We start from the raw sequence: 26,133 nt of genomic DNA, 5'->3' as shown, positions 1-26,133 counted from the left end.
TGGCATGACAAGAAACTCATAGAGACCAGTCTTATGGACATCTTCTGGCCTAATGCGTATCTGATGGTAGCCACTCTTTAGGTCTATCCTTGTAAACAATGACGCTTCCTCAAGCCGATCAAGAATGTCATCTATCCTCGGTATGGGGAACGTGTTCTTGATGGTATTCTTATTCAAGGGGCGATAGTCAATGCACGTGCGCCATGAACCATCCTTCTTGTGCACTAAGAGTACAGGCGAACAAAAAGGGGATGAACTGGGCTGAATCAGCCCCTTCTCTAAAAGCTCGTTGACCTGACTCATAATCTCTTTCTGCTGTGCTGCACTAATCCTGTATGGTGGTCTATTCGGTGGACTAGAACCTGACACAAGATCTATGGTATGATCCTCAGGTCTCTCAGGAGGTAACTCCCTCGGCAAAGAGTCCGAAAAACAATCACTGAAACCACTCAAAAAAGTTGACCTGCCTTTATCTAAGGTAGACAAATTAGATACAACTTGAGGTACTTCTTTTGCAAAGATCAAGTACGCAGAAAGATGATTCTTTATTACAAATGAAATAGCAGAAGCAGAAACAACTAGAACAGACTCGCCTTTAAGCTTTACATCAAGGACATGAGTCTTTCCTCTATGTACAAGGGTAATCTTTTTGTTGTAAGTATCCACCATAGCATGCAACCTGTAACACCATGGGATACCCAGTAACACATCACAGTCCTCAAGTGGCATAATATGAAATTCTTCCGCATCCACATAGCTCTGAATGTGCAGACGAAGCTTCCCCAAAATGGGAGTAACAGGCTCTGAATGACCTGGGCATGCCAAACCTGCTTCCCTCGTCATACCCATCTCCTCTGCACGAATGCCCAACTTTGATGCCAATTCTGGTGATATGAAATTTGCACGGGCTCCTGGATCAAAGAAAACCAGCACTGTTTGGTCTCTAACTTTGCCCCAAGCTCTGCACAGCTCCGTGGCATCTGTGTTTGGCTGGTCTCCAACCAAATCTGGAACAAGTCCTGCACTTGGCTCTGGCTTCTTTCCTTTATGGTCTGACTTGTCATCCTTATCTTGTGAATTCTTCTGTGGGCATTCATTTGCAAAATGTCCTTCCTGTTCACAAATATAGCATTTCTTGGCCTCCCTAAGAGCTTTCCTTTTCTTCAAAAGTTTTGCCAAAAAAATGCCTTTTTTGTCCTTGTCCTCGTCCCGAAGAAGACTTAGACTGCTGCTTGGACGTATCACCTTCTTCAGTGGAGGGCTTCTTTGTGGGAGGCTCAGAAGGCTTTGCTGCAACATTGCCCTTGGCTGAAAACTGTTTGCGCTGGGACCCTTTCTTGTGGCTATTAAATCCATCGGAATCTCCCTTCAACAGATTGCTGGCCACTCTTGCATTCTCTATCAACTGAAACATATTCATGACAATAGTCTTTGTGCAATAGTCCCTGATTTTTTGTCCTTGTCCTCGTCCCGAAGAAGACTTAGACTGCTTCTTGGACGTATCACCTTCTTCAGTGGAGGGCTTCTTTGTGGGAGGCTCATAAGGCTTTGCTGCAACATTGTCCTTGGCTGAAAACTGTTTGCCCTGGGACCCTTTATTGTGGCTATTAAATCCATCGGCATCTCCCTTCGACAGATTGCTGGCCACTCTTGCATTCTCTATCAACTGAAACATACTCATGACAGTTTTCTTTGTGCAATAGTCCCTGATTTTCTTGGGCAATCTGCAACAGTACTTCTCAATTTGTTCTGACAATGGCACAAACCTGTAAGAGGTGACTAGCAACAGTTTATTGTACTCTTCCAGATTCGCACACTGTTTAGCATTCAACTCGTGCCATTCTGTCATGACATCCACTTCGAAAGTGTTTGTCAACCATGCAGGCGCAAAAAGTTGTTTGAATTGGACCCACGTTGTTGGGGCTTGACCCTGGTTCAACAATGCGGTCCACCATTGAAGCGCATTCCCTTTCAAGAAAGTGGCAGCCTTGCGTATCTTTGAAGATTCCGTGAAGTTTCCTCCAACATAAGCTGCATCGAACTGCTGTATGAAGGTCAAAGCCTTCAATTGATCCTTAGTTCCTCTGAAAGTTTCAAACTTCACTCCTTGCCCACCTTCCTTGTAATCCTTAAGCTGACTCAAAGGAGCCACATTATCATAAACAAGTGCCTGTAACAGTGGTGCCCCATGATTGTTCATTCCAGCACTCGCATCAACTGTTTTACCTGTCATATCTGCATTTTGTACGTATGGCTGCGAAAAACCAGCCATACCAAATTGTGTTCTAGGCACTCGAAAGTGGTCATAGGCACCCTGAAAACCTGGTTGGACACCCGTGTTCGTGTACATAGGGTTACCCATGCCTGTTTGCATTGTCCCGAACACATTCCCTGGCATATAACCTGTGGAAGGTCCAACCATAGCTTGAAACACTGAACCACCTCCAAAATAAACAGGATAAGTATTAGGTAATGGAAGGGTCTGACGCATAGCGTGTTCATTACTCCCTTGACCATTCACAAACGGTTCCTGTCCAGCTAAAGCAAGTTGCTTTGGATCATTGGACACCGCTAGTTGCTCAACCACATGGGCTTTCCCTCGAGCATCATGAGTCCTATGCGCATTGGAAATCTCCTTTTCCTGCAACGGCTCAGTCATGCCTTGTGTAGGAGGCTGAAAACCCTGTGTCGGAGCTTGTAAGAACTCCTGCATCCTTGGGTTGTTAGCCAACTGCTGAAACATGTCCATGCAACAACGCAGTTGAGTTCTAAACAACCTGTCCTCTTCTTGAAGAGTTGAAGGAATTTTCTCTGTGCCATGTGAGGAAGATCCCTCTTCAGGTACTTGGTCTCTCTTCTTTGCCATATCGACAAGCTCTGTGTTGCTTTCACCCACAACAATACACACTGCACTTTTTGAAGAAAAAGTGACTATCCCGTCGATGGAACCATATAAATATAGGGCGGTACTATTTCAATTACCTGTTAACGTTGTACAGGCCGGTACAATTTCAATTACCTGTTAACTTCACACAGAGCATTGAGAAGGGAAGAGAACACAGTTGCGTCCAGCGACTAGAATGTCATTGCGCACACGAGACCGACACCCTGTAGGCCCCAAAGAGGCGCCCCTTTCGGTATTTCTTTATTGAAATTAAGGTAGACGATCCGACCACTTCGCACAAGCTTTCACAAAGCTGTCCAAACCTGGCGAGGGCTGAAAACGCAGGTTTTTGACCTGATTTTGGCAGCATAACGGCGCAAAAACCCCTGTAGGTCAAAAGCACCTGTCTAGGACGGATTCCCTCGCTATCTGGAAGCTTTCTGGTGAGCTGTCACAGAAATTCAGCGCGCTGTAATTCCTTGCTTTTCACTGCCGGGTGTCCAAAAGCTTGTACACGCATCCCAAGGCTCTCACGAGGCTCCCCTGGGGTTCCCTTGCAGTTTAGGTGCGAAACCCTAAACCTGCAGAAAAACACAGCAGGCTGTAATTCGCTGTTTCGGATCGTTTTTAGCGGAGCAAACACACCTACGCGTGTCCCAAGGGCTCCCGCACACAATGGGACAGTTCCCCTGTGAATTGGACGAGTTTTCACGCGAGAAAACTCTCCGAAGTGATGGAATTGTGCGTACCTGTGGGGGATTAGCAATTAGCTAATCCGGTTCTTGTTCAAAGCTCTTGCCTTAAAAAAAGCGGATAAACCCCCAGAACTGTACATGTTCATCTGAGTAGCCCAACTAGTGGGGCATTACCATATGTGCCAAAGGGGGGAGAGGGCTGCACGAGAGCAAATCATCGTGCTACATGAGACAGAGGAGAAGGCAAGCTTTCCATTAAAGCTGTAGACCTGCACCCACTACTCACACACACACTGTAGCTCACTAATGAGTCAAATCAGCCTCCTCTCTCAAATTGGGCGCCCCCTCTTGCCGATGGAAGTGGCAAAACTGCCTAGAGCCTCCATGTGTCCTTGAGTTAATTCTCTAGTTCCCACGGACTTATAAAGTTATAAGTGACTTTCCGAGTGGCCCAGACTTCATTTGGCGCACATAGGCTTCCATACTCATCAGAATTCAGTCCTAACTGGCCCGACCAGTCCCAGACCGACCGACCCAGACTCCTGTTGTGAGAAACCTATTCGGCCGCAGCCGTTTCACACTGGCGATGCAATGTCCACTTGCACCTTTTCAAGGGTTCCGCGGAAAACAAGTAAAAATAAAAATAAATAAAAATATCTAGTACTTATTTACGGAAGGCAACACGAAAAATACCCCTCCTGGTGACAACCCCCACAAGAAGATTCGATCAATCACGAAGAACCGATCTTGGCTCTCGAGCCTAGGTCTAGAGAACCCCCCAAGGAAGTATTATGTGTTCGCATGATTAGTCAGCACGCATTAATCGAGTGTTTTGTGATTGTTGCCTGTATTTTAGTCAACGGCTTTATGTGATCCCTTTTCCTAGGCATGACGTATTGTACGTTGAGCATGTTTCACTCATGAATGAGCACGGATGTATGCCGATTATTCATGAAAGTATGCACCCAAGGAATTCACATTCCATGTCTCTTCCTTGGCACGACACAGTCGTAGAAAAAGCACAAGAGAGTATGAGTAGCAAGCATGGGCATTTCCGTTGTGATTTGCCACAGTTGATTGATTTAGATCACCAAGACAAGATTCAATCTCATTGTTTGTGTGTGTGTGGTGAACGGTTTGGCACTCCGTCTATTTGTTCCATCTACATTGCATGCACAATCTTTTGAGAAGACGAGATTTTTTCCAGTCACTTTACATGGAATGGTATGTTCATGTTTTTGTGTTGGAAGTGGTTTCAGGAATTTTCAGCCACGGAGATTCTTGAAGAAGGTGGACCTACGTCCATAGAAGAAGTGGAAGCATTGAAGGAGACTCAGAAGACTTTGTGTCGCTTTCGGCGCGGCCCAAAGAAGCAAGCGTTGCAGACCTTTATGAAGTTCAAGTACCGCACAACCCACACATCAGAGTGGGCCAGCGAAGAGTCCTTTCCAGGATTGCGGATGCTATTGGCGATCTCCCTCGACGCCATACAGTTTGGTACCAATACCTCACTTTGAAAAGGAGGGGATGTCACGTGACACATCTAACCCTATGTGTCCGTGGATAAGCTACAGCATGATCAGGGTTCAGTCAGTCAAGTCAGTCTAGAATAGGAAGTGATTTGGCACTTTTGTGAGTCTGTTCGCAGACCATGCATGTCCAGACACTTAGATTAGATGCATATCCTCTGGTTGCACACAACATGATCATCAGATTTCCATTAGAACCATCAGGAGCATTTTTACCGTGCATAGACCTATTTTTTCTATTTTTGACGTTTTTCACTTATTATTTTTAAGTGACTTTTGTTGGAAAGTAGGTAGGGCAATTTAGTCAAGTTTGTATAAGTAGAAATCTAGCGCTAGCACTTTCTGGCAGAAGAGGCAGCAGGAGCACCTTGCTCAACAGGCAACTTCTCAACAGAACCCCATCATAAGGCCTAGCGTTTTGCAGATTGCAAGACCTAGCGTTTTTGGATATAGCAGAACAATAGCACAAAGCCTTGGTGTTTTTGCATTGCAGAGCAACTTCGGCATTAGCAGACACAGCAGAACTCCTTCACGACAGCAGATCAGCCCTAGCGTTAGTGGATCCCCCCCACCAGCAGCAAAATTCAGCCCCTAGCGTTTTTGGATCAGCCTAGAGCTCAGCGTTTTTGCAATTCTGTCGCGACAAGGCCACAAGAAGACCAGCATTTTCAGTTTTCAGCAGCTAGCACCCGCAGTACAAGTCATGAACCTCGCAGATCTCACCTTCTTGCAGCAGATCCTCGCCGCATGGTCAGATCCCGCGAAGTCTGTAGATTCAGCCCGGAAAACGCAGATTTCAGCATCGTCGCCATTGACATTGTCACCGACATAGAGTCAGAATTCAGCAAATAAAAATTTGCAGATTTCAGCCCTTAGCATTCTCAGATTTCAGCCCGTCTCGTTGTCGTCCTTGTCGTCGTCGACATTGTCGGCAAGTCCAAGCATTGTAGAGATTTGTGCAATCACAACTAGACCGCTCTCGCCATAGAGAGTGGGGCCTTCGGGGTCCCAACGGGAAGCCGCCTCCACGTGGCGGGATTGGACTTCGACTAAGTGCTTCCCAAAAACTCAATGGGGGGACCACGTACGGTTAAAAAACCCTCTCCGTGTGTAGGAGTAAAATCCCAAAGGGGAGGGGGGAGGACACTAGCGATCATAATGCCTTAAAGACGAGTATGAGCTGCAGAGCTAGATCGGGGTGGGTTGGGACTGGGAGAATATGGAAGGCGAGAAGGATGGTCGAACCTAGGGAAAGCCCTGTAAAAATCATCCGAGGATGTCGAATGGACCCATCTAGAGAAAGCTCTGTAAAAATCATCTTGAGTATGTCGAGTGGACTCAAGGGGGGAACTTCCTCACCGCCCAGATATTTTCCGTCAGACACCGATCAACCCCCCTAGGTTTAGAGGCTCTGCTTCTCATATTTGGATGCAAGGGGAGAAAGAGTGTACCTCATGACACAACCGGTGGCAGCCAAGAGGGACACAATCCCTGGAGGACCGCTTGGGGGGAGAGGCTTTTGATTGTAATTCCGCACCAACGGTATGAAACACTTACCCAATGGAAGGGGTGACGGTGACGGCCTGAGACCAGAACCTAGACTGGTAGGTTGTGAAACGGGGGACGGGTGAGGTGAGGCGACGAGTTCCCCTGACCCACTTCATTTCACGATTTCCCAGCGGATGGGTGTTTCATACAGTTGAGGTTGGTGGGTTGAAGGCGCTCCCTGTGTAACCTTTTCGTTGGTCCCCCCCTTGACTCATGGAGAGAGTAAACTCCAAACTAAAGGGGTGGCGGTGACGTCTTGAGACGGACTAGTGGGTTGTGAAACGGAGGACGGGTGAGGTGAGGCGACGAGTTCCCCTGACCCACTCCATTTCACGATTCACCCTCCCTCGGGGCGGTGCCAATGTCACCCTCCACAGAACAGTCAACGCTTGTGGAAGGGTGGGTGCGCTGTGAAACGGGAGACGGGTGAGGTGAGGCGACGAGTTCCCCTGACCCATCCCATTTCACGGAACACCCTCTACTTCGAGCCAAAATCATGGACCCTCGGGCTTGGTGATCCACCCGCAAGTGTACCAACTACGTGATGAGTTACAGTAGGGTGTGGATTCTAAAGTCTTGCTAACCACGGGACCGTTACGGACCACACCCAGATCAAGGACCCGCTTGTCCCTTGGCCCACCGATCGAGGAGCGAAACGTTGTGCGAATTGTATCGATACTACATGTGAATCCACAAGTCTAGAAGATGGAGTTGATTCGTCAACACGTTGGCAGTTGTGACCATGAAATCTTACATACAGGACAACCACAATCCGGAAAGTGGGTTGTCGATCCCTCGGGAACGACGTACCTAACCCGGACCCCTCCAAACTAAAGGTGAACAACCTGATCGTTAAGTATAGTCGTGTCTTTTCTATGAAATCACAACCATATTATATAAACGATCCAGGAGCACCAGTTAAGGGTATTTGGGTTGACGTGGAAGAGGGCTGCTACCAGGTACCCTCGGGGAGGCGGGCGTTGGGAGCCGCTCCGAGTACAGCGATCGACAGCACCCCAGAAAGTGGGGAGCGGGGCCTCGTTGGTTGCTGCTACGGTGAACCCGAACTCACAGAAACCGGGAAGGACGGGATGAACCAATGCGTAGCGGGGCAGCGAAACTCACTAGCTATGGCTGAGACTGAACGCCCCGCAGTAAACTTTGACGGGCAGCCGTCTAAGGAGCGGAGGGGCGGGGGCATAGACCAAGATGGACCGAACTCAACAAGGGAAGTACGGTACATTGAGGTTATGAATGCCGATCAACTACAAAACAATGGGCTAAGATCCTTGTCGATACCCGAGATTGACCCGGTCGTCGCCCCAAGCAGACCAGCTTGAGAGGAACGGGTAATGATGAGAAGCAGGCTTGGGAGGGGTGTTTCAGAAGGGACGGTTGGCAAGCTGTGCATTTGGGGCGCTAATGAACACACCGAAGTGTCATTCAGCAAGGCCTTGAAGCGCGCACCGAGATCAACCTCCCTGTTTGCAAGTATTGAGCTTTTGGATCGATTCCTTAACAATCGGACGGGGAGCACCCGCTTCGATGTTTTCACTTCTAGTAGACAAGCAGCCCTAGATATCCTCCAGAATATCCAAACGGAGAGTATGCTTAGGTGGTTTGCTAAGATCTCGCTTCCTTTCGTGAGGAGAGTTAGGAACCGTCAGGTGTCGGCGATGGAAGTGCTAAAATCGCCGATCTTTGCCACGCTTAACATTAATGGACTCCGGTCAAAGGGGGGGAGTTGGAGTACGTAATGTTACAAAAGACTTGGAATGTGGTGGGTCTCCAAGAGACTCGACTATTCCAGGGTGCATGGCCCCTTAGAATGGCGGGGTATTCGACATTCCAAGTGCCAGGATCTGATAAGCCAGGAGCCAGGGGACTCGTGACCTTAGTCTCTCAGGAGCTCAGAGCCTTTGAGTTGGGAATGTCGGACGTAAACTCCTTGTTTGTCCAACTCTTTCCTTTGAATATGAAGGATGGTTGGATTTACGGAAATGTTTATGTCCCGTAGAGGCAATTAGTGGATGAGCGAGCAGACGTGTTAAGTGCGTTAGCTTCGAAGCTTCGTAGGTTGGGCAGAAAGGGCCTTCCTCTCCTGGTAGGAGGGGATTGGAATCTTAGATGGCGCCTGATGAAGAGATGGCTTGGGAGTGAGGACCTTGATTTTAAGATTGTCCAAACGAGAGGCTCTGGACTCTCGTATCACTCTTCCGGTGGTAAAGGACGATGAGACATTGACTTCTTTTTGGCCAATGATCTCGCCCTTCAGTTCCTCAGCCATGCCAGTGTCCAAAGAGCGGTGGATTTGTCGGACCACTGGCCTGTTAAGGTGAAGTTGGTGTGTGATGTGGTGTGTGCGGAGCCCCCCCCCCCCCCCCCCCCCCCCCCCCCTCCATTTATGCGACTAGAATTGAACCGGCGGCTCAACTATTTTTGCATCACAACTTTTGGGACTCCCTACCAGAAGCGACAGAGGAAGGGGAAATCACGCAAGCGGCGGTAAACCGCCAGTCGAAGAGCTTTGAGGAGGCAGCTGAAAGAGTCTCTCGAGATGTTGGTGCGTTCTCCGTAAGGCCCCCCAGAGGCCGAATAGAGGCTTTAGGCTAGACCCGAGAGCCGGGAGATCCATCAACCGAAGACAGGAAGCTTGGAAGTCTCTGCGGCAAGCAGAGAGTGATTCCTCTAGTGAAGATAGGGCTTGGAGGAAGTTTGTTGAATGCCGAAAAGAGACGCGAGCTGAAACGAAGAGAAGCGAGAGAGAGGCTCTCAAACGATTCATGCTCAAGAGCGTCGAGTTGGCAAGACGCAAGGAATGGTATGCTTGGTGGAAGCATATGAAAGCCGTTCTAGGGGGGAGCAGAAAAGGAGGGCCCGCTCAACCCCTAAGAGACCAGAACGGCGAGCTGCAGGCGGACGAAGAGAAGATCCGAGACATTTGGAAGGATCATGCTTCTCGCGTCTTCGCCGACCCCTCCGGGCACAACAAGGACCCAGAACACTGGCGTAACCATGCTATGCGACTTTGGCCTAGAATAGAGGGCATCAATGACTCTATTAGTTGGAATGAAGTTCGAGAGGTATGTCGCAAGATCAAGCGACATAAAGCAGCTGGGATAGACTGCATTCCCCCTGAATTTTTCAATATCCTTATGCAAGATAAGGGAACTAGATCGGATCGATTTAAACCAAATACAGACATGGGAAGAGTAGTCTTCAAACTGTTGTGTACTTGGTTTGATTCAGGGAAGTTGCCGGAGGCATCATCTACCTCGGTAGTGTTGTATATCCCGAAGAAGGGTGATCTTTCTAATCTGGACAACTACAGAGGGATATCTCTTATTCCAATCTCTCTGAAGCTCTTGACCTCACTCGTGATCAATAGGATCTCAGTGAAACTCGAGGAAAGAAACTTCTTCTTGCGTGGTCAAGCCGGATTTCGGACTCGGGAGGAATGTGTGGCACAAGTGATTGCCTTGAAGGAGATTGTGCTCAGACGAAAGGTTGTTAAGAAACTGACGTTTGTTGCATAAATTGACTTTGAAAAGGCGTACGATACAGTAACACGAGGCGCTCTTTTTAAAGATGGAAGCCATAGGGATTGGAGGTCGTTGCTTGAATTTCTTTCGAGCCTTGTACCAATCTTCCAAGGTCAGAGTGCGGGTCAGAGCGAAGTTGAGTGAGGAGGTCCAAATCGCCCGTGGCATGCGTCAAGGGTGTCCCGTGTCGCCTACTCTCTTTAATATATTCATTAATGACATTCGGAGCGAAGTTGAGTGAGGAGGTCCAAATCGCCCGTGGCATGCGTCAAGGGTGTCCCGTGTCGCCTACTCTCTTTAATATATTCATTAATGACATCGTGGATGAGAGTGCGACTGACCTTGGGGTGGCTATTCCAGGCCTACTCCTGAAGATCCAGGGCCTGCTTTTTGCAGATGAATTAGTTTTATTTGCGGAGTCTAAGGAGGAGTTGTAGGCTAGTTTAGATAGATTGCATAGTTGGGCAGAGAAGTGGGGGATGAAGTTCGGCATAAAGAAATGCCAGGCGACCGTGTTTAACGGGGACCTTGAGGAACTTATTGCCTTCAAGCCGCACATCGGACTTGAGGAGATTTAGGTAGCCTCAGAGTATAGATACTTGGGCATATTAATAGACAGCGAAGTCTCGATCGATACTATCCTTAAAGATAGGATTGAAAGCGCACGTAAGTCTTTGTATGCCCATAAACATCTTCTGTGCTCTAAGAAAATTCTGATGTGGTCAAGGTTGGCCTTTCTCAAGGCGTGCGTCTTCCTAGTGGCGACCTATGGAGCGGAGATAATGGGTTCACATGACACGAGGAAGTTGAACCCATTAGAGACGCTTATAGCAACTGGAATGAGGTGGGTAGTCAGTAAGGCCGCGAAGTCGAGTTCTGTGGCAGCAACAACTCTTCACCGGGAGTTAGGGCTCCCCCCCGTACCAGCTTATTGTGTAGGGCAGAGGGTACAAGCTTTTACCAAATACGTAGATCTAAAGACTTGGATTGCAGATTTGGTTAACAATATACCAGACTGGAACCAATTCAAGAAGTGGACTTGGTGTAAAAGGACAAAGTTTTGGGGGGAGAGGTATATCAACGGCGCTTCTGTTGAAACCGCAAAACAGGAGAGCTGGAAGCTCTGGGAACACTCACATCAATGTGTCTCCCTTGATCCTTATATTGGGAGGAAGTATGAGGACACGCGTGGATACCTCTTTAGGCAGAGCATTGGAAAGAACCCCGGTGGGATGGAGGAGAAAGTCTTGTTACTAGCAAGAGTGGATGGCTTAATGCTTAAGGATAAGATTGAACGGGCGCAGTCGAGGACTTGCCCGTTGTGCGGAATGGAAGAAGGTTCAAGGTCACTTACGCACTTGTTGGTACAGTGCCCTGAACTGGACAATCTCAGAAGCTCAATACGACCCTGTTTGGAACATGCTAGACGGCTATTAAACAATCCTAGCGGTGAAGATACCGAAGTGTTACTCCTGGGAGGGGAGATTAGCGGAAAGCGATTGCCAGGTTGGGTTGTCCCTCGTGGGGCCCATAATGGTCGTCGTGGACCGCAACTGAGGAGTGCTTATGTGGATAACGTTGCAGCATTCCTCTACGGGGCCGTACCGCGATACTACAATGCTCTGGCCCATGAGGGTGTTTGAAGCTCGTAGGGCTTGTAGTTATTGCGTACGGTGCGGTCTCGCCTAACATGGTCCTGGGCTTTCCGAGCGGGCCTTGGTGACCATGGTTGGCCGGATTGGGATGCCTCCTTTGAGCTGACGCCCATTTTGGGTATGGCAGTCCTACCGTACATCCGCTGGACGGGGGCCTTTTTCTACCAGGCGAAAATCCTGGAGTACTTGGGCAAGATTCAGCATGGTCTGTGAGTTACAAGGGTTTGTCCCTCTCTCTCAGCTTTGGTCCTTAAGTGCATCACTGAATTCGTTTGGTGATTTCTTGACGTTACCCTCGGGTGGCGTGACTAACAAGGGAACATGGACTGACTAACATGGCATGAAAAGACTTTTTACTCCCCCGAGGGGGAAACTTGCTTCCATTCCCCGTTGACATGCCACGATACGGCATGGAGGCGCTTTTCCCCTTGTCGGCAAGTCCGCAAGATAACTTGTCTTTGACTCGTTTGCGTGCATGCGAAGCAAAGGAAGTTTCTTGCTGGCTTGCCGGCTCTAGCCCAAAAAAGTAAAAAGTAAAAAGTAAAAAAGTGGGGCCTTCGGAGGAGGGTTTTACAACGTCTCTGGTGTCATATTCTCTTCTCTCTCTATCTCTCAGTCTCAGCACCTTCATTCACAGTGTTCATCCACTTTGTTTGTGTCCATTGTACTCTCTCACTAAAGGAACGGAAGGCTCTCTCTTCCGTAAGTAAAAGGAACCCTTGAGCACAGTTCGGAGCACTCATCTTGAGCAAAGTTCAACATTCACTTCCGCTGCACCTTACACCGAAGTGGAGGAAAACGAGGAGATACTCGTTCCAGAACAGATATTGGTACATTAAGATAGAAAGATAAAAGGTAAAGCGATAAGGCGGTTCTTGGTTAAATTCAAGAACTATCCCGCATTGGATGCGAAGTGGATGGAGAAGGAGGACCTGGCAGATACTCCTTAGATTGTGAATCTTTACCTTGAAGCATTCGGTTTAGCATAGTCTACTCCGATAGAACCCCGATTTCAGCATGGGCGAATCTAGTGCAATGGGTATGCACAAGAGGGGAGTCACTCCACTCCTTTGTCGATAGATTGCCCCGATAGCTTGATTTGATATAGAGTCACTGATGTCTCTTTGGGTTTCAGGGATATTGCTGAGCTGACAATATTCTGCTGTATGACTTTATGAACTGGAATTCCCGATAATATGATACTGATTTGTATTTGACTTGTTTAAGTGCAGGAACTGATAGACGAAATGACTGCTGCATTTCGGTCCGATAAATCTCTATAGGCATGATTGCAATAAGGATTAGTCAATTAGGCATCTGAGAGGTTCCGACTGGATCTAGATGCATTTGCTAAATACATTGCCGATTAATCATCGTCTGAGATTGGAATGATTGTTGAATGTGATTTGTCATGTGATGTCCTGTGATGTCTTGTGATGTGAGTGTTGATTGGTCTAACAGTCAGTGTCTGCTAAGACAATTTATGGCTTCTGTCTGTTTTGCAGGCGTAATCGAGGGCGATTACAATGCTTTCAAGAGGGGGATATGTCACAAATTGGTGACGTGGCATGCCTGGGCAGCAGACTTGGACACACTCTTGCTCTTGAAGTGTTGACGTGGCAAAAATTTCGCACTGTTGACGTGGCATGCTGTACTGCTTTCCGTGATTTGTGGCGCAATATGCGGCAACAGGCTGACGTGACAAGGCTGCACGGAAAGTTGCTTTTTACGCTGTTGAAATCTACGCAATATTTTTGAGAAGCTTTTGGGGTCAATTTGCTTTATTTTGCAAGGCTTTTCACTGAAAGCTTTTGGGGCCTTGCTTTCTGGAATCCCTTGTAAACTTATAAATAAGTGGGTAGGGCCCTCACAACTCAGAGCATCTGGACGTAGAGTCTGAGAGTGAGAACCCTCCCACTCTCTTGTACTTTGAACACAGATTAATACAAAAAGAAATGTCGAAAGGGGCGCCAGTCTTTGGGGCCAGTATCTCTAGGCACAGAACTCCGCCGGGCCGTGTCGAATCAATTGTGAATTGTGAACTGTTTTGAAGTGAATCTTTGTTGTGTCGCGGTAGAATCTTGACTTGGAGTGTCCAAGTTTGTTACAATGACTACTATGCAAGAGAGGGTATGCAACTATGACCGGCCTAGACATGCACGTCTTCTTAGAGGCTCACATAGGTGTTAGGCTTAGTCCTAAGCTAATGACTCATGGTAGATTGTAGTAGAAGCATGTCCACGTAGCGCAATTGAAGTGTGCACGAGACAACAGGTGCTTTCTTACCCTTGGACGAGGGAAGACCCCCTGTCTAGAAGTGCTCCAGAGTTTTGTTTGGGGGGGGGGGGGGGGGGGGGGGGGGAGGGGGACGCGCGAAACTGACAAAAGTAACCATTTGGGGTCAGGTTGGGGCTGTTTTAGGGCATGTTTGGGGGCAATTTTGGGGTTGTTTGGGAGCAGATTCGAGGCTCAACTGAATGGAGGCAATTCAAGCGTTTCTTTAGTCGACCTTTCCGGGTCCGTTTCCTTTCTGGCTGTCACCAGCGTGTGACTATTATCTATCCTTTTTGTTGATTTCTTTCTTATTATCTATTTACTTTCACCTTTTGGAAACACCCCTCGGGAAATCTAACTGCCCTGCATTGCATAGCTAGTGTGAAACTGTCCAGAGGGAGTCCAGGCCTGAGGGCAAGAGAGCACTAAGGTTGGACAAGGACTATGGTTAGCCAAGTGGGGTCATTGACTAGCCAAAGTGGAATCCTTTGCTACAGAGGCTACATTTCAGTTCTGGATGTGGCCGCAGTGTACAAAGAGGGTCGGATGACCTAGAAAGATACAATGGCAGCATCTCCTAAAATTTAGGGAACTGCTATTTTGGGACCTGAAAATGTGTTGACGTCATTATCTCCGGAATGACAAGGGGAACATTTTCTTACTCTGCCGTGAAGTCAACTGGGCAACCGGTTGGGATATTTTTAGACGGCAACCCCGAAACGGGAAAATGCTTATAAATGTGCCAAGTGGCACCTTCTGGTGCACTTGCCTCATGCAACAAGAAGTGGCGGTGAATTTAGGAGGAGGAGAGCCTCATTTTCAGATTTGTCACAGGTTAAGAGCTATGGAGTGCTTGCTTTCCCTCTTATGCACAGTGCGGTGCCAGGAGTGATGCCCTGCACGCTACGCACTGCCCTCTCTCTCCCCTTTGGCAGTATGTTATGCCCCTCTAGTGGGCTCTTCATTTGACCAATGTACAGTTGTGTGGGTTCATGCGCGATTGCCGAGGCAAGAGCCTCTTGCACAGGTACTGGATTAGCTAGCGGCTAATTCCCCCGCAGGTACAGGTGAATTCGGAGAGGTTTCACGCCAGAAATCTCGTCCGATTCAAAGGGCAAGTAGCCCTACAGGTGCGGGAGCTCGAGGACTTGCTACGGATGCGACCGGCATGCGAAACGGAGCCCGAAACAGTAAATTACAGCCTGCTGTGTAAATTTCCCGTATGCGTCGGGAAAATCATTCAATGCGTGGGAATACTGACTGTGAAGGGTCCTAGTACAGTTATGTTGCCGAAATCAGGCCGGAACAATTGAAATTCAGCCAAGTTTGTGCGGGGCAGCTCGTAGGGATCCACAACATTTATTCCCTCTTTTAAAGAATAAAGAAATACCGAAAGGGGCGCCTAAGTTAGGGGCCAATCTGGTGTCGGTCTTCTCATACAGGTGCATTCTAGCATCTGTATCCCATTCCCCTCTCTTGTGTCACTATAGCGCAGGTATAATAGACGACTAATAATTGGTGAAAGCTAAATCAAGGTTTGAAGTAAAGTCTACCGCCCTTTTTGGATTGAACAGGCCGGTTACATTGGCCGCCCCTCCTCTCCACGTTTCGGACCCTCCCGTCCTCGTTTTTGGTAACTTTGTGAAACTTATATACACGGATTTCTAGGGGTCTTCAAACTATACTAGCTCGTTGTTAGCGAATGGCACGTGCTTCACTTGATTAGTGAAATGTTCAAGGCTAAAAATGTTTCATCTATCTAGACCTGTCAAAATGTGTTTCATGGTGATTATAGTTGATATTTTGACAAGGGGTGGAGTGGCTCTCCTCTATACAACAAGCGAATTGGACTCAATTGCTATAATTGCCTATACCCTTGAAGCAGTAGGTTCCAAATCAAAAGTCTCATGGTAAAGATCCAAGAACTGAGGGTGACCTTGCCTCCTTGACCCGCTTGGGACAATTCCTCAACTTCACCAACCGCCTTGAGATCAACGTACCCTTCACTTTTGTTCGTGTGTGCTACTGGCCGAAGAATCTCCTCACTCTCTGCAACCTCTGGTTGCTTCTTAGGATCATTTTTCATGGCACTTGTTCGTGAAGTGGCCTAAGAAGGAAAATTCACATGAAAGTCATCGTGGATCCTCCAATGTTTTGATAGCTGTAGCTTGAAAGATAACATCATTGATTTTTAAGAGACGTGGAAAGGACCATAGTATGTCATTTTAAGCATTGGGTATGCTTCTCCTTTCCTCTTATCTTTTTGAGTCTCGTCTCCTTAAACCTAAGAAGAATGTAATCACCTTCTTTCAGTTGTAAATCTCTATGATTTACCTTTTTGTACAAAGACTATTGCAAAGACTCCTTCACTTTGGCAAAGGAAGTAGCCAAATCCTCTACAGAGCGACATGCCCAAATCTTTTTATCCGTAGTGCATAATGTCACAAGACGGGCACCACGTGCCAATAGAAAAGAACAGACTGAACAAACTTTTAGCACTTCAATAACAACTGAACTGAAAGAGAGAGACGACACACGATACGGAGTGACAGAATTTCACCCCAGAGAGTATTGGCCCCAAACCTTGGTGCCACTTTTGGTATTTCTTTATATTGCATCAACAGAGTACAAGCCGGTACTCTAGACTCTGCACCTTCTCAAGGAAGCATGCCAAAGAATGAGCCCATGGCCTCATATTTAAAGGCCCTAGGCTCCAAAAGCAGTTTACATGAAAAGCCTTCAAACTCAAAAGCTTATGGTCCAAAAGCAATGCCAAAAACCTGTCAACGTAAATCACAAAAATCTGTACAACTGCCACATCAACAATCAACGCAAAACGCGAAAATCCGTATAGCGTGCCACGTCAGCATTGTCAACGTAATTTTCGGAGCCTCCGTACAACTGTCACGTCATCAGTTCCACGCTCTGTACAACTGTCACGTCATCAGTTCCACGCTGTGCGTGTGAGGGTCCAGCTTTATTCTAAATGCTTTTATGTCACTTGGGCCCCATCGGATGGGTCCCATAAGTTGGTAGGACTTCTTCTTCTCCTGTTGCTTGTCTTCTTAGGGTTTAGGCCCCTCGACCGTGATTTGAAAGTTGGCTTTGCTACTAACTTGACATGTCAGCAATTTGTGACATCCCTTCTTCTTGAAAGAGAGTAATCGTCGGCGATTACAACATTTCTGCAAAACAACTCAAGTCGGCTTAAATTTTTTTTCCGAGGGTCATTCCGAGGGACAATCAGTTTGCTTTTTTTTGTTAAGGAGTTGGCTTCTCCATTCGGCTCTTTTGATCAAGGAGTTGGATTCTCCTTTCGGCTCTTTTGTTCAAGGAGTTGGATTCTCCTTTCGTCTAGCTCGGAACTCTTGATATGCTGGCGTAGTAAAATTAGCCATCACACCCAAGCCGCACTAATCTTCCACGGGTGTCTTGATGCACTAAAATTACATACCCAGGCAATCTCATCCAATTAGGAATATTGAGTGGTTGGCACATCACAATGCAACACAAATGCTCACATATGTATGTTAGAGGACATAGAAACATAAAGCTGTTGATGAACACTCCTCCCGCATAACCTAACAAGGTCCGGGCGGAGAGATATTCAACGACTCCCTCATCACTCCTCCCGCATAACCTAAAAAGGTCCGGGTCGGGAGATATAGAGCCCATTTACAACCAAACGCCCCCCAGACCGCAGCCTGCGTTGTTTGGAGGTGCTGAGAGTAACCACTGCTCAGACTTCTTAATACTCCTCCCACATAACCATCCGGGTCCAGGCCGGGAGTCAAAACAACAATACTCCCCCCGTAAATAACCACAAGGGTCCGGGCCATCGGTAAAAACAACACTTTTCAAACATTTCAATACTCCCCCCGCAAATAACCACAAGGGTTCGGGCCATGAGTATGAACAAGCATTATCAAACATCATTTCTCAGTACTCCACCCGGGAGTAAAATCACCAATCATTGAAACCAGTATTAAAACTAGAGTCAAACATTTCAAATCGGCACCAAGACAGGTTCAAAACAGAGACCATCCATTTCAAACAAATTTCAAACACGATCACAAAACAAGTTCTCAAACAAATTTCAAACTTAAAAAGCAATTTCGACATTAATCGAGCTCGAAAAGTCGACTGACTTTCCATCCTGAAACTTGCAGCAAAAAATTAAGGTTAGATTCCTTCCATAAGGTCGTAGTTGACCGCACCATGGTCCATAAGCTCTTGGACAGACAATATTCCTGTGGCAGTGATGGTAGCCCCAAGACATTGCAGTCACATCGTCGCAGTCACATCGGACCTCCAAGGTCATCAGCTCGTGAAGAGACATCTACTGAGAGATGTCGAGAAATTTCAAGTTACAATCTGCTAGGGTTTCCATGGCAAGCATTTCAGGATACCCCACTCTGCCAGAAGTTGCACTCCGAAGGAAGATGTCAGAAACCATATAACTTGAGGAAATTTTTTTTCTTGAAAGCTTGTCAAGTCCTTGGAGTGTGTGGCTTGGTAGCTGTAGACATCAACATCTGTATGACACTGCTTATGAGAAAAACAGTGACTCGAAATAAATCTCATATCCTTCTTCTCTTGCGAGTGATTTATGGCTTATGTGGGAGTGGCTAATAAGACCGGGTCGGGAGTGGCTAATACTTCAAATAAAATTCCGTAGTCTCTGGTTTGCTTTGTCTCCTCTTTGGTAGGATTGGTATGCTTTCAGAAAAGCATACGATTGATGCTCTGATACCACTGTCACAAGACAGGCACCACGTGCCAGTAAAAAAGAACAGACTGAACAGACTTTTAGCACTTCAATAACAATTGAATTGAAAGAGAGAGACGACACACGACACGGAGTGGCGGAATTCCACCCCAGAGAGTATTGGCCCCAAACCTTGGCACCCCTTTCGATATTTCTTTATATTGCATCAACACAGTACAAGCAGGTACTGTAGACTCTGCACCTTCTCCAAGAAGCACGCCAAAGAATGAGCCTATGGCTTCATATTTAAAGGCCTTAGGCTCCAAAGCAGTTTACATGAAAAGCCTTCAAGCTCAAAAGCTTCTGGTCCAAAAGCAATGCCAAAAAGCTGCCAGCGTAAATCATGGAAATTGGTACAATTGCGATGTCAGCAGTCACCGCAAAACGCGAAAATCCGTACAACCTGCCACGTTAGCACTGTCAACGTAATTTCTGGAGCCTACGTACAACTACTACGTCATCAGTTCCACGCTGGTGTGTGTGAGGGTCCAGCTTTATTCTAAATGCTTTTATGTCAATTGGGTCCCATCGGACGGGGTCCCATAAGTTGGTAGGACTTCTTCTTTTGCAGTTGCTTGTCTTCTTAGGGTGTAGGCCCCTTGGCCGTAATCTGAAGGTTGGCTCTGCTCTTTACTGACTTGACACGTCAGCAATTTGTGACACATGAGGTTGGTGGAACCTTCCGCAATCTTAGAGGGTGTAGATGGTGTATGCTACAAGAAAATTTGACCAAAGGGAAGTACCTATCCCACTTTGGCTTATGGTTTGAAACATAACACGAGAACAATCCAACACCATTGAATATGTGATCTCAGACTGACCATTTGTCTTGGGATGCAAGAATGAAGAGAATTTGAGAGCAATTCCATATTCTGGCAAAGAGCCCGCCAGTCGAAACTAGTCGTTTGAGGATCTCTATCCAAAATAATGGATGTAGGCATCCCATGATATCTGAAAAGTTGGGCAATGTATAGCTTATTTATGATGATTTTCTTCTTTGGGACAAAGTGAGCGTGCTTGCTAAATATAATAGTCCATATTTGACCTTTACTCTAGGCATCCATAGCTATGCTTTGGCACATGCAATGGCTGAAGCAATCTGGTGCCTTAAGTGTTTAAGAGTGCACCTTCTAAATCCTTTCTCTTGGTTACAAGCTTCTCATCACACGCCACGGTTGTTGTTTGGCCACCTGTACACTTGCCGGATAGGAATATTAGGCACACTTATGGGTTTGCACCGGCACTTGCCCGTCTGAGGCCTGATTTGCCCGCTTTATTATCTTTAGGATGATGTTTTTTTTTGGTCATGATATTTGACAGAGACTTTTGCCCGACCTTCACTATATATTTGGCCTAGAAGGCACTCTGTCCTTTTTGTTGTATCATTTGTAGAGTTTTCCATCTGGTGGTAGTGGGCTTGCCAATCTTTTATTCATCTCTCTCTCTCTCCCAACCCCTAGAGGCTAGAGGAGCTCTTGAGCAAGTTTTTGTTGCGAGAAAGGTCCCCTTTCCATCTATGTTGTTGAAAAGCTTGCTGCGTTTTTGCAGCCTGTGGAGTGCGCTTGTCACCTCTCCTTGCCCCCCGTCCTCCCCTTCACCTTCTCCCCTTGATGGGATGCCCTTGTGTTTTTGAGGGTGGACTGCACCTGCATTTTCCCTCTCCTAGGATAGCGTTTTGTCTTGGAGCCCTTTCTTGTGCGGGATCTACATCTTAGGCCTTGCTGACTGTGTTCTCTGCTCTTGGATAGATCTCGAGGCCTGTCACAATTGGGAGCAACACATAACAATATTGAATACACTTGGATAAATAGGTTTTGCTGAAGCCAATTGATAGAGAGAGAAGTAGAGAGGAGTGAGAAGATCGGCACACTACTAGGGACCAGAAAATGGGCTGGTCCCCCCCCCCCCCCCCCCCCCCCCCCCCCCCCCCCCCCCCCCCCTTAAAAAAAAAAAAAAAAGATTCTTTGTTTCTAGGGAAAAGTCTATACAAGCACTTGGATCGAATGTATTACCATTTCATTCTAGAATCAGACTTGATGGTTCCCGGAAGCCTCAACTTCCTATTCCTTAGGGGCAAGACCCTATTCCAAGGAACTTCCGTTTCTTTTTTAGAATCCTTGAGAACCAAGGTTCTTGCCTCTGGGTATTACCTTCCAAACTCGGGGTATGGCATCCTTGCAACTCTTTTCCAACTCTGTTCCTTGAGTCCTCCTCCTGTAGAATAACTTTGCTTTCTTGGACGTCCTTCCTTGGGAATCTCAACCTCCGGATCCGAACTCTAGAGTCTTACCACTCTCAGATTCGTGGAACTATTCCCAACTCAGGGTGTGAAACCCTTGGGCTGATCTGGCTCTACTCCCTCGCAAAGAGGAAGTACTCCCACAAACAAATAGTTAGAGATCTAAACATGAAAATGTTACCTTTGAAGTCTTGACACTCGTAACGCAACTTGGTTCTCGAAAAGCAATCTCCCGAAAGAGATCTTGTCGTAGAGAACCTTCTCCTCCAATCCTACACATAGGAGAGGTGTGTTCTTTGGTTGGTTCTCGTAAATCACCCTCGTCTACGACGTCTATGGGTTGAAAACAGAGAAAAACAACTTCTTGTCGTGGTGGAAAAACTTCCTATGGCACTTCTTGACGATGGGACTTGCCTACATGGTCTTGGAGACATTTCGTGCACTTGGGGCAGCTATGGGGATCACCGGCGGCGTCATCTTCGTGGCTGAAATCTGCAGCAGCCTCTCCTTGTTGCTAGCGCTGGCCTTTTTCTTCTGCTTGGGAGTGAGAGAGAATCTGCCTTCATAACTCCTGGCAGCTGGTGGGAATAGAAGCAGCCTTGCCGGTAGGAATAGGGGAGGGAGAGTGGTGCCAAAGAGAGGGGGAGAGGGATCGCTGCTTCTCAGCCAAAAAGAGAGAGAGAGAACGATTGTGGGCTGCCAAGAAAGAAAGCGCTGGATTTTTTAATGGGTATTTTAACTGGTGGGTGCCCACTTATGAAGTGGCCAGCTTGTCTATTTAAAAAAATGGTCTGAACATGTTAAAAACTTGATAAAACCTTGTAAGCTGAAAACAATGCTCACACAAACACAACCCAGGTGTCCCTGGATGCAGTCTCATGCACATATGCAATGCTAACATAGACCTCTTTGCGGGAAAGCATTTGCTTTTCCAACCTGCTTTCTCAAAAAGCATTTGTTTTTCCTCAAAAGTTTCCTCTGAACCCATCTTCATTCAAGTGCTTGCTCATTCTTGTGCACAATTCTAACATAGTTTTGAATTTCCTCCTGACTATGGAATATCCCCTTTTCGATCCCCTTGTCACCCACCTTGTGACGCATCAGGAATACTCATCACCTAGTCTTTTCTCACCGAACCTATGGTACAATCTCCTTGCGATGCTCTATGCCACCCATCCTATGACGCATCAGAGATGTCCTTCCCCGGATGGTTGAATACTTTTTACCGATGCTCCTTGTCACCCATCTTATGTAACGGATTAGCAGTACCCGTTCTTGGTGGTGCTACAAATATTTCTGTTCATAGTGCCACCAAGAAATATCTGCACTCCGATGTCTCCCGTGAGAAAAACCCTCTCACTTATTATTCCAATAATTCATTTAGATTTTTTTTTTTTGGTCATATAAAGCTAATTAAGCAACATTCCTTCTAGTGTAAGTTGTGGAGTTTTTTTTTTTAACCTGATTTTCAGCCAAATCTTGGTGCACATATTGATATCTACCCGAAATTTTTGGCTTCCCGTCTCTTCGACACCGGGTAGATTGCTGAAATCCCTGTTTCCAGCAGATTTTCCAGCCCTCATTTGCCGTGTTTTTCAGTGTGGACAGCATCAAAACTTTGCTCCATCAGTACCCTTTTGGATTCCCTTCTTGCTTCGCAAGTCTTTACCCCCTATTGCATCGGTGTAGTGGTGATCCGGCATGATTTTCAGATCGCCTTGTTGCTTCTTCGAATTGAGACATGAGTGTCACAAGACGGGCACCACGTGCCAATAGCAAAGAACAGACTGAATAGACTTTTAGCACTTCAATAAAAGCAGAACTGAGAGACAGACGACACGTGACACGGAGTGGCGGAATTCCACCCCAGAGAGTATTGGCCCCAAACCTTAGCGCCCCTTTCGGTATTTCTTTATATTGCATGAACACAGTACAAGCCGGTACTATAGACTCTGCACCTTCTTTAGGAAGCATGCCAGAGAATGAGCCCTAACCTCATATTTAAAGGCCCTTGGCCTGAAAAGCAGTTTACATGAAAAGCCTTCAAACTCAAAAGCTTTTGGTCCAAAAAGCAATGCCAAAAAGCTGTCAGCGTAATTTACGGTAATCCGTACAGCTTGCCACGTCATCAGCCAGCGCAAAACGTGGAAATCCGTACAGCCTGCCACGTCATCAACCAACATAATTTTCGGAAATTTGCGACGTCATCAGCAGCTACGCAATTTCTTGTGTGTGTGGGTCTTGCTTTATTTCCTTTGTGTGTTTGTGTGTGGGTCCTGCTTTATTTCCTCGGCCAGGATCTACAAGTTGGCTCCCTTCTTCAGTGCTTCGACACGTCAGCAGTTTGTGACAGTGAGGTTTCTGGATTTTGGTTATGGCATAAATGGACTCATCTTCCTTGGTGTTGTAGATCTTTTCTCCGCGTGGCAGCTGGCTCCCTTACCCTCAGGAAGATGCAGATGATGGTGTTGCTACATGTACTTGTCTTGTGGATGTGGCTCGGTGTGCGTATAATGGTCGATCACAACATGTCTCTCGGTGATCTGTGCTCCCTTTTCCTCGATTGCTACCTCTCCACATGGGATTGCCTTGTCCGGCTCCTTCATTTGTTTCTTTATAATGGACCCGTGCCTATTCTTTGCATGTCAAACACTTCTTTCCTCTCGATGTGAGTAACCTTTGGCAGTGGGTGTGTGCTTTGTATGCTCATGCTGGTGGTTCTCTAGCCTAGCTTTTGTCGCGCTTCTACTTGGGCTTGTGGCTACTATCTCTGTAGTTTGGATGTACCTATTCAACCTTGATCTGGTGAAGGCGTCATGGATGATTCTTACTTTGGTGATGGCTTCTCTCTCTAATTAAGTTGTAGCCTCTCCCTTTGCACTCACGTCATGTTTACTTACAGTTGCAGCTCGTGTCAAGATGATTTACTCTTGAGGGTATGGATTCTACATCATGAGTCATTCTTCCCAATGCATCCTCTCAGCCATTCTTTATCTCACGGCAGTCCCATACTGCTCCATGGAGAGTGTCTTTTCAACTTGTGTGTGTGTGTGTGTGTGTGTGTGTGTGTGAGAGAGAGAGAGAGAGAGAGAGAGAGAGAGAGAGAGAGAGAGAGAGAGAGAGAGTCATATATTTTTTTTCCAGGTAGTTGATCACTACAAAGAGAGAGGAGTCGTGGTCGGTTTGCATGCGGAGAAATCTCCACAGGAGGTGTCTGCAGAGATTAAGAATGCGCTGAGTTAAAACTCGCTTAACAGTTAGAGAGTTTGTTGGGTAGCAATTTTTTGACATTGAAGAGGTTAGCTTCGGCCGTTTGAGATGAGGAAAGTCGATGGCGCATTGTCAGGCTGACCTCATGATTACACTTGCATATTGGACATTTTGTTTGTCCAAGTTGCTGCCTTTTTTTTTTCCTCATCAGGTAAGGCTAGCCCTTTTTAAGGCATTTTTTGGGCTAAATAAGTTGCAAGCTATTGAGCATTAGTAGCGAATGTTGTCATGCTTGCATGGTGGAATTGGCCATGCTTGTTGGGTAACGCCAGCTCTATATATCAATGTGATGATTGAACAGTGGCATAGATTGATTGTTAGTATATTGCAATGTAAGAGCGCATGCAACGGGGGGGGGGGGGGGGGGGGGGGGGAGAGAATTACATGCTATTGTTTTTCTAAGGTTATGCTGTTGATTTGGCCATTGTCAAATACATAACATAATAGCGTGAAGTGGGATTTTGCTTTAGTTGTTTTCATTGGTTGAAGTAAAGCATATTTTTGTGATGGCGGTGAAACCCGTTTTGAGTTCTTATTTTAGTTGGCAACTGATCAAGAAATATGGATTTTTTTTTGGCTTGCATTTCATGGGATTATTCCACTATACCATGCCAACATGTTGTGCTAGAACGCATCAAAAATCACTTGGCTGAAATTTGCATGTATGAGTGGGTGGACGGGGTCCCATGAAGCTAAGTGAAACCACAATGCGTTAACAATCATTTGTGGCATATTAACTATAAAGAACAAGTATAATCTGGTGGATGATGATGTTTGATATGATTAACAATGTAGGTTCATCACAAGAACCAGCGAGCTTTAAACATTTAGCCTTGCACAAAGCTGTAAAAGCGGAGCCTGGTCTTAAGAGAATGGCATGCATATTTAACCATGAGTTGTGGTGGAGGAGATTGTGGTAGAGATTCCTCCAGTGGCATCTTCAAGGTCACTTTTGTTCATACCCTACGGGAGAAGTAGTGAGATGGGTGATAATTGTGGAACCTGTCTTTTAAAAGTAGCCACATTAGTTTATTGAGAAGAAATTGCCCAAAATAGGAGTGCTTCCACATTGATCGCGCAAAAACACATGATTATATGAGAGTATAGTGGTTTGAATCATATTTCTTCGTCTTCACAGTAGTGCTGAGGTAACGGCAAAAATTGCATCTTTTTCCCCTTGTGACATGGGCATTACATGCTCCTGAAAGGAACTTTATACGATAGTGAAGGAGCAAGAGATTAGAGCTCTAGCAAGCATATTTTTGAATGATTGAAGGGGGATCTAGCAAACATATTTTTGGATTGTAGTGGAAAGGGCATTATGGAAGGGCTCTTGCAGATGCGAATCACTTTTTCAAGAGGGACTCTTTTAAATGCAAATTAACTTTCTTTTTTTAAAGTTCTTTTCTTGCTTTTGTTATTCCTTTGTTGAGGATCGGTGAACATGTGCTATCATGAATAGCATGAGCCCAAATTACACATTTCAAAGGGCTATGATTAGACTCTTGTCAGTTACACCTACTATACTTTGCTACATGACAGAATGAGTCGAGTGGCTTCCAATATGGAAACACGAACCCTGCCACACTACCACCAACTCCTAATGCTCTAAGCAAAGCTCTTATTCATGTAGGCCACAACATCATGTATTTCATTAAAACCTTCCGTTTGAGAGAAATCAATCTGCCATAAGCAAATACAATGGAACCTAGCGCTCATTGTTGCCGAT

The 26,133-nt window shown here is 46.5% G+C and overlaps 1 protein-coding gene across 2 annotated transcripts in view; it reads left to right on the top strand.

Moving 5' to 3' along the window:
• Positions 1–24,617, top strand: part of LOC147426506 (adenylate kinase 3-like) — a 47,620-nt gene extending 23,003 nt beyond the window's left edge. For both annotated transcript variants that reach the window (XM_086497936.1, XM_086497937.1), the window contains exon 7: positions 24,279–24,617. In XM_086497936.1, the coding sequence (XP_086354062.1) occupies positions 24,279–24,377 (99 nt within the window). In that variant the 3' untranslated portion in view covers positions 24,378–24,617. The remainder of the gene's footprint in view (positions 1–24,278) is intronic.
• The last annotated feature ends 1,516 nt before the right edge of the window (positions 24,618–26,133 follow it).

Source organism: Adiantum capillus-veneris, chromosome 24, assembly GCF_014529385.1.
Source record: "Adiantum capillus-veneris isolate H3 chromosome 24, ASM1452938v2, whole genome shotgun sequence".
NCBI classification, from domain to species: Eukaryota; Viridiplantae; Streptophyta; class Polypodiopsida; order Polypodiales; family Pteridaceae; genus Adiantum; species Adiantum capillus-veneris.
Note: the sequence above shows the minus strand (reverse complement) of the source record. Positions and strands in the feature narration are given on the sequence as shown.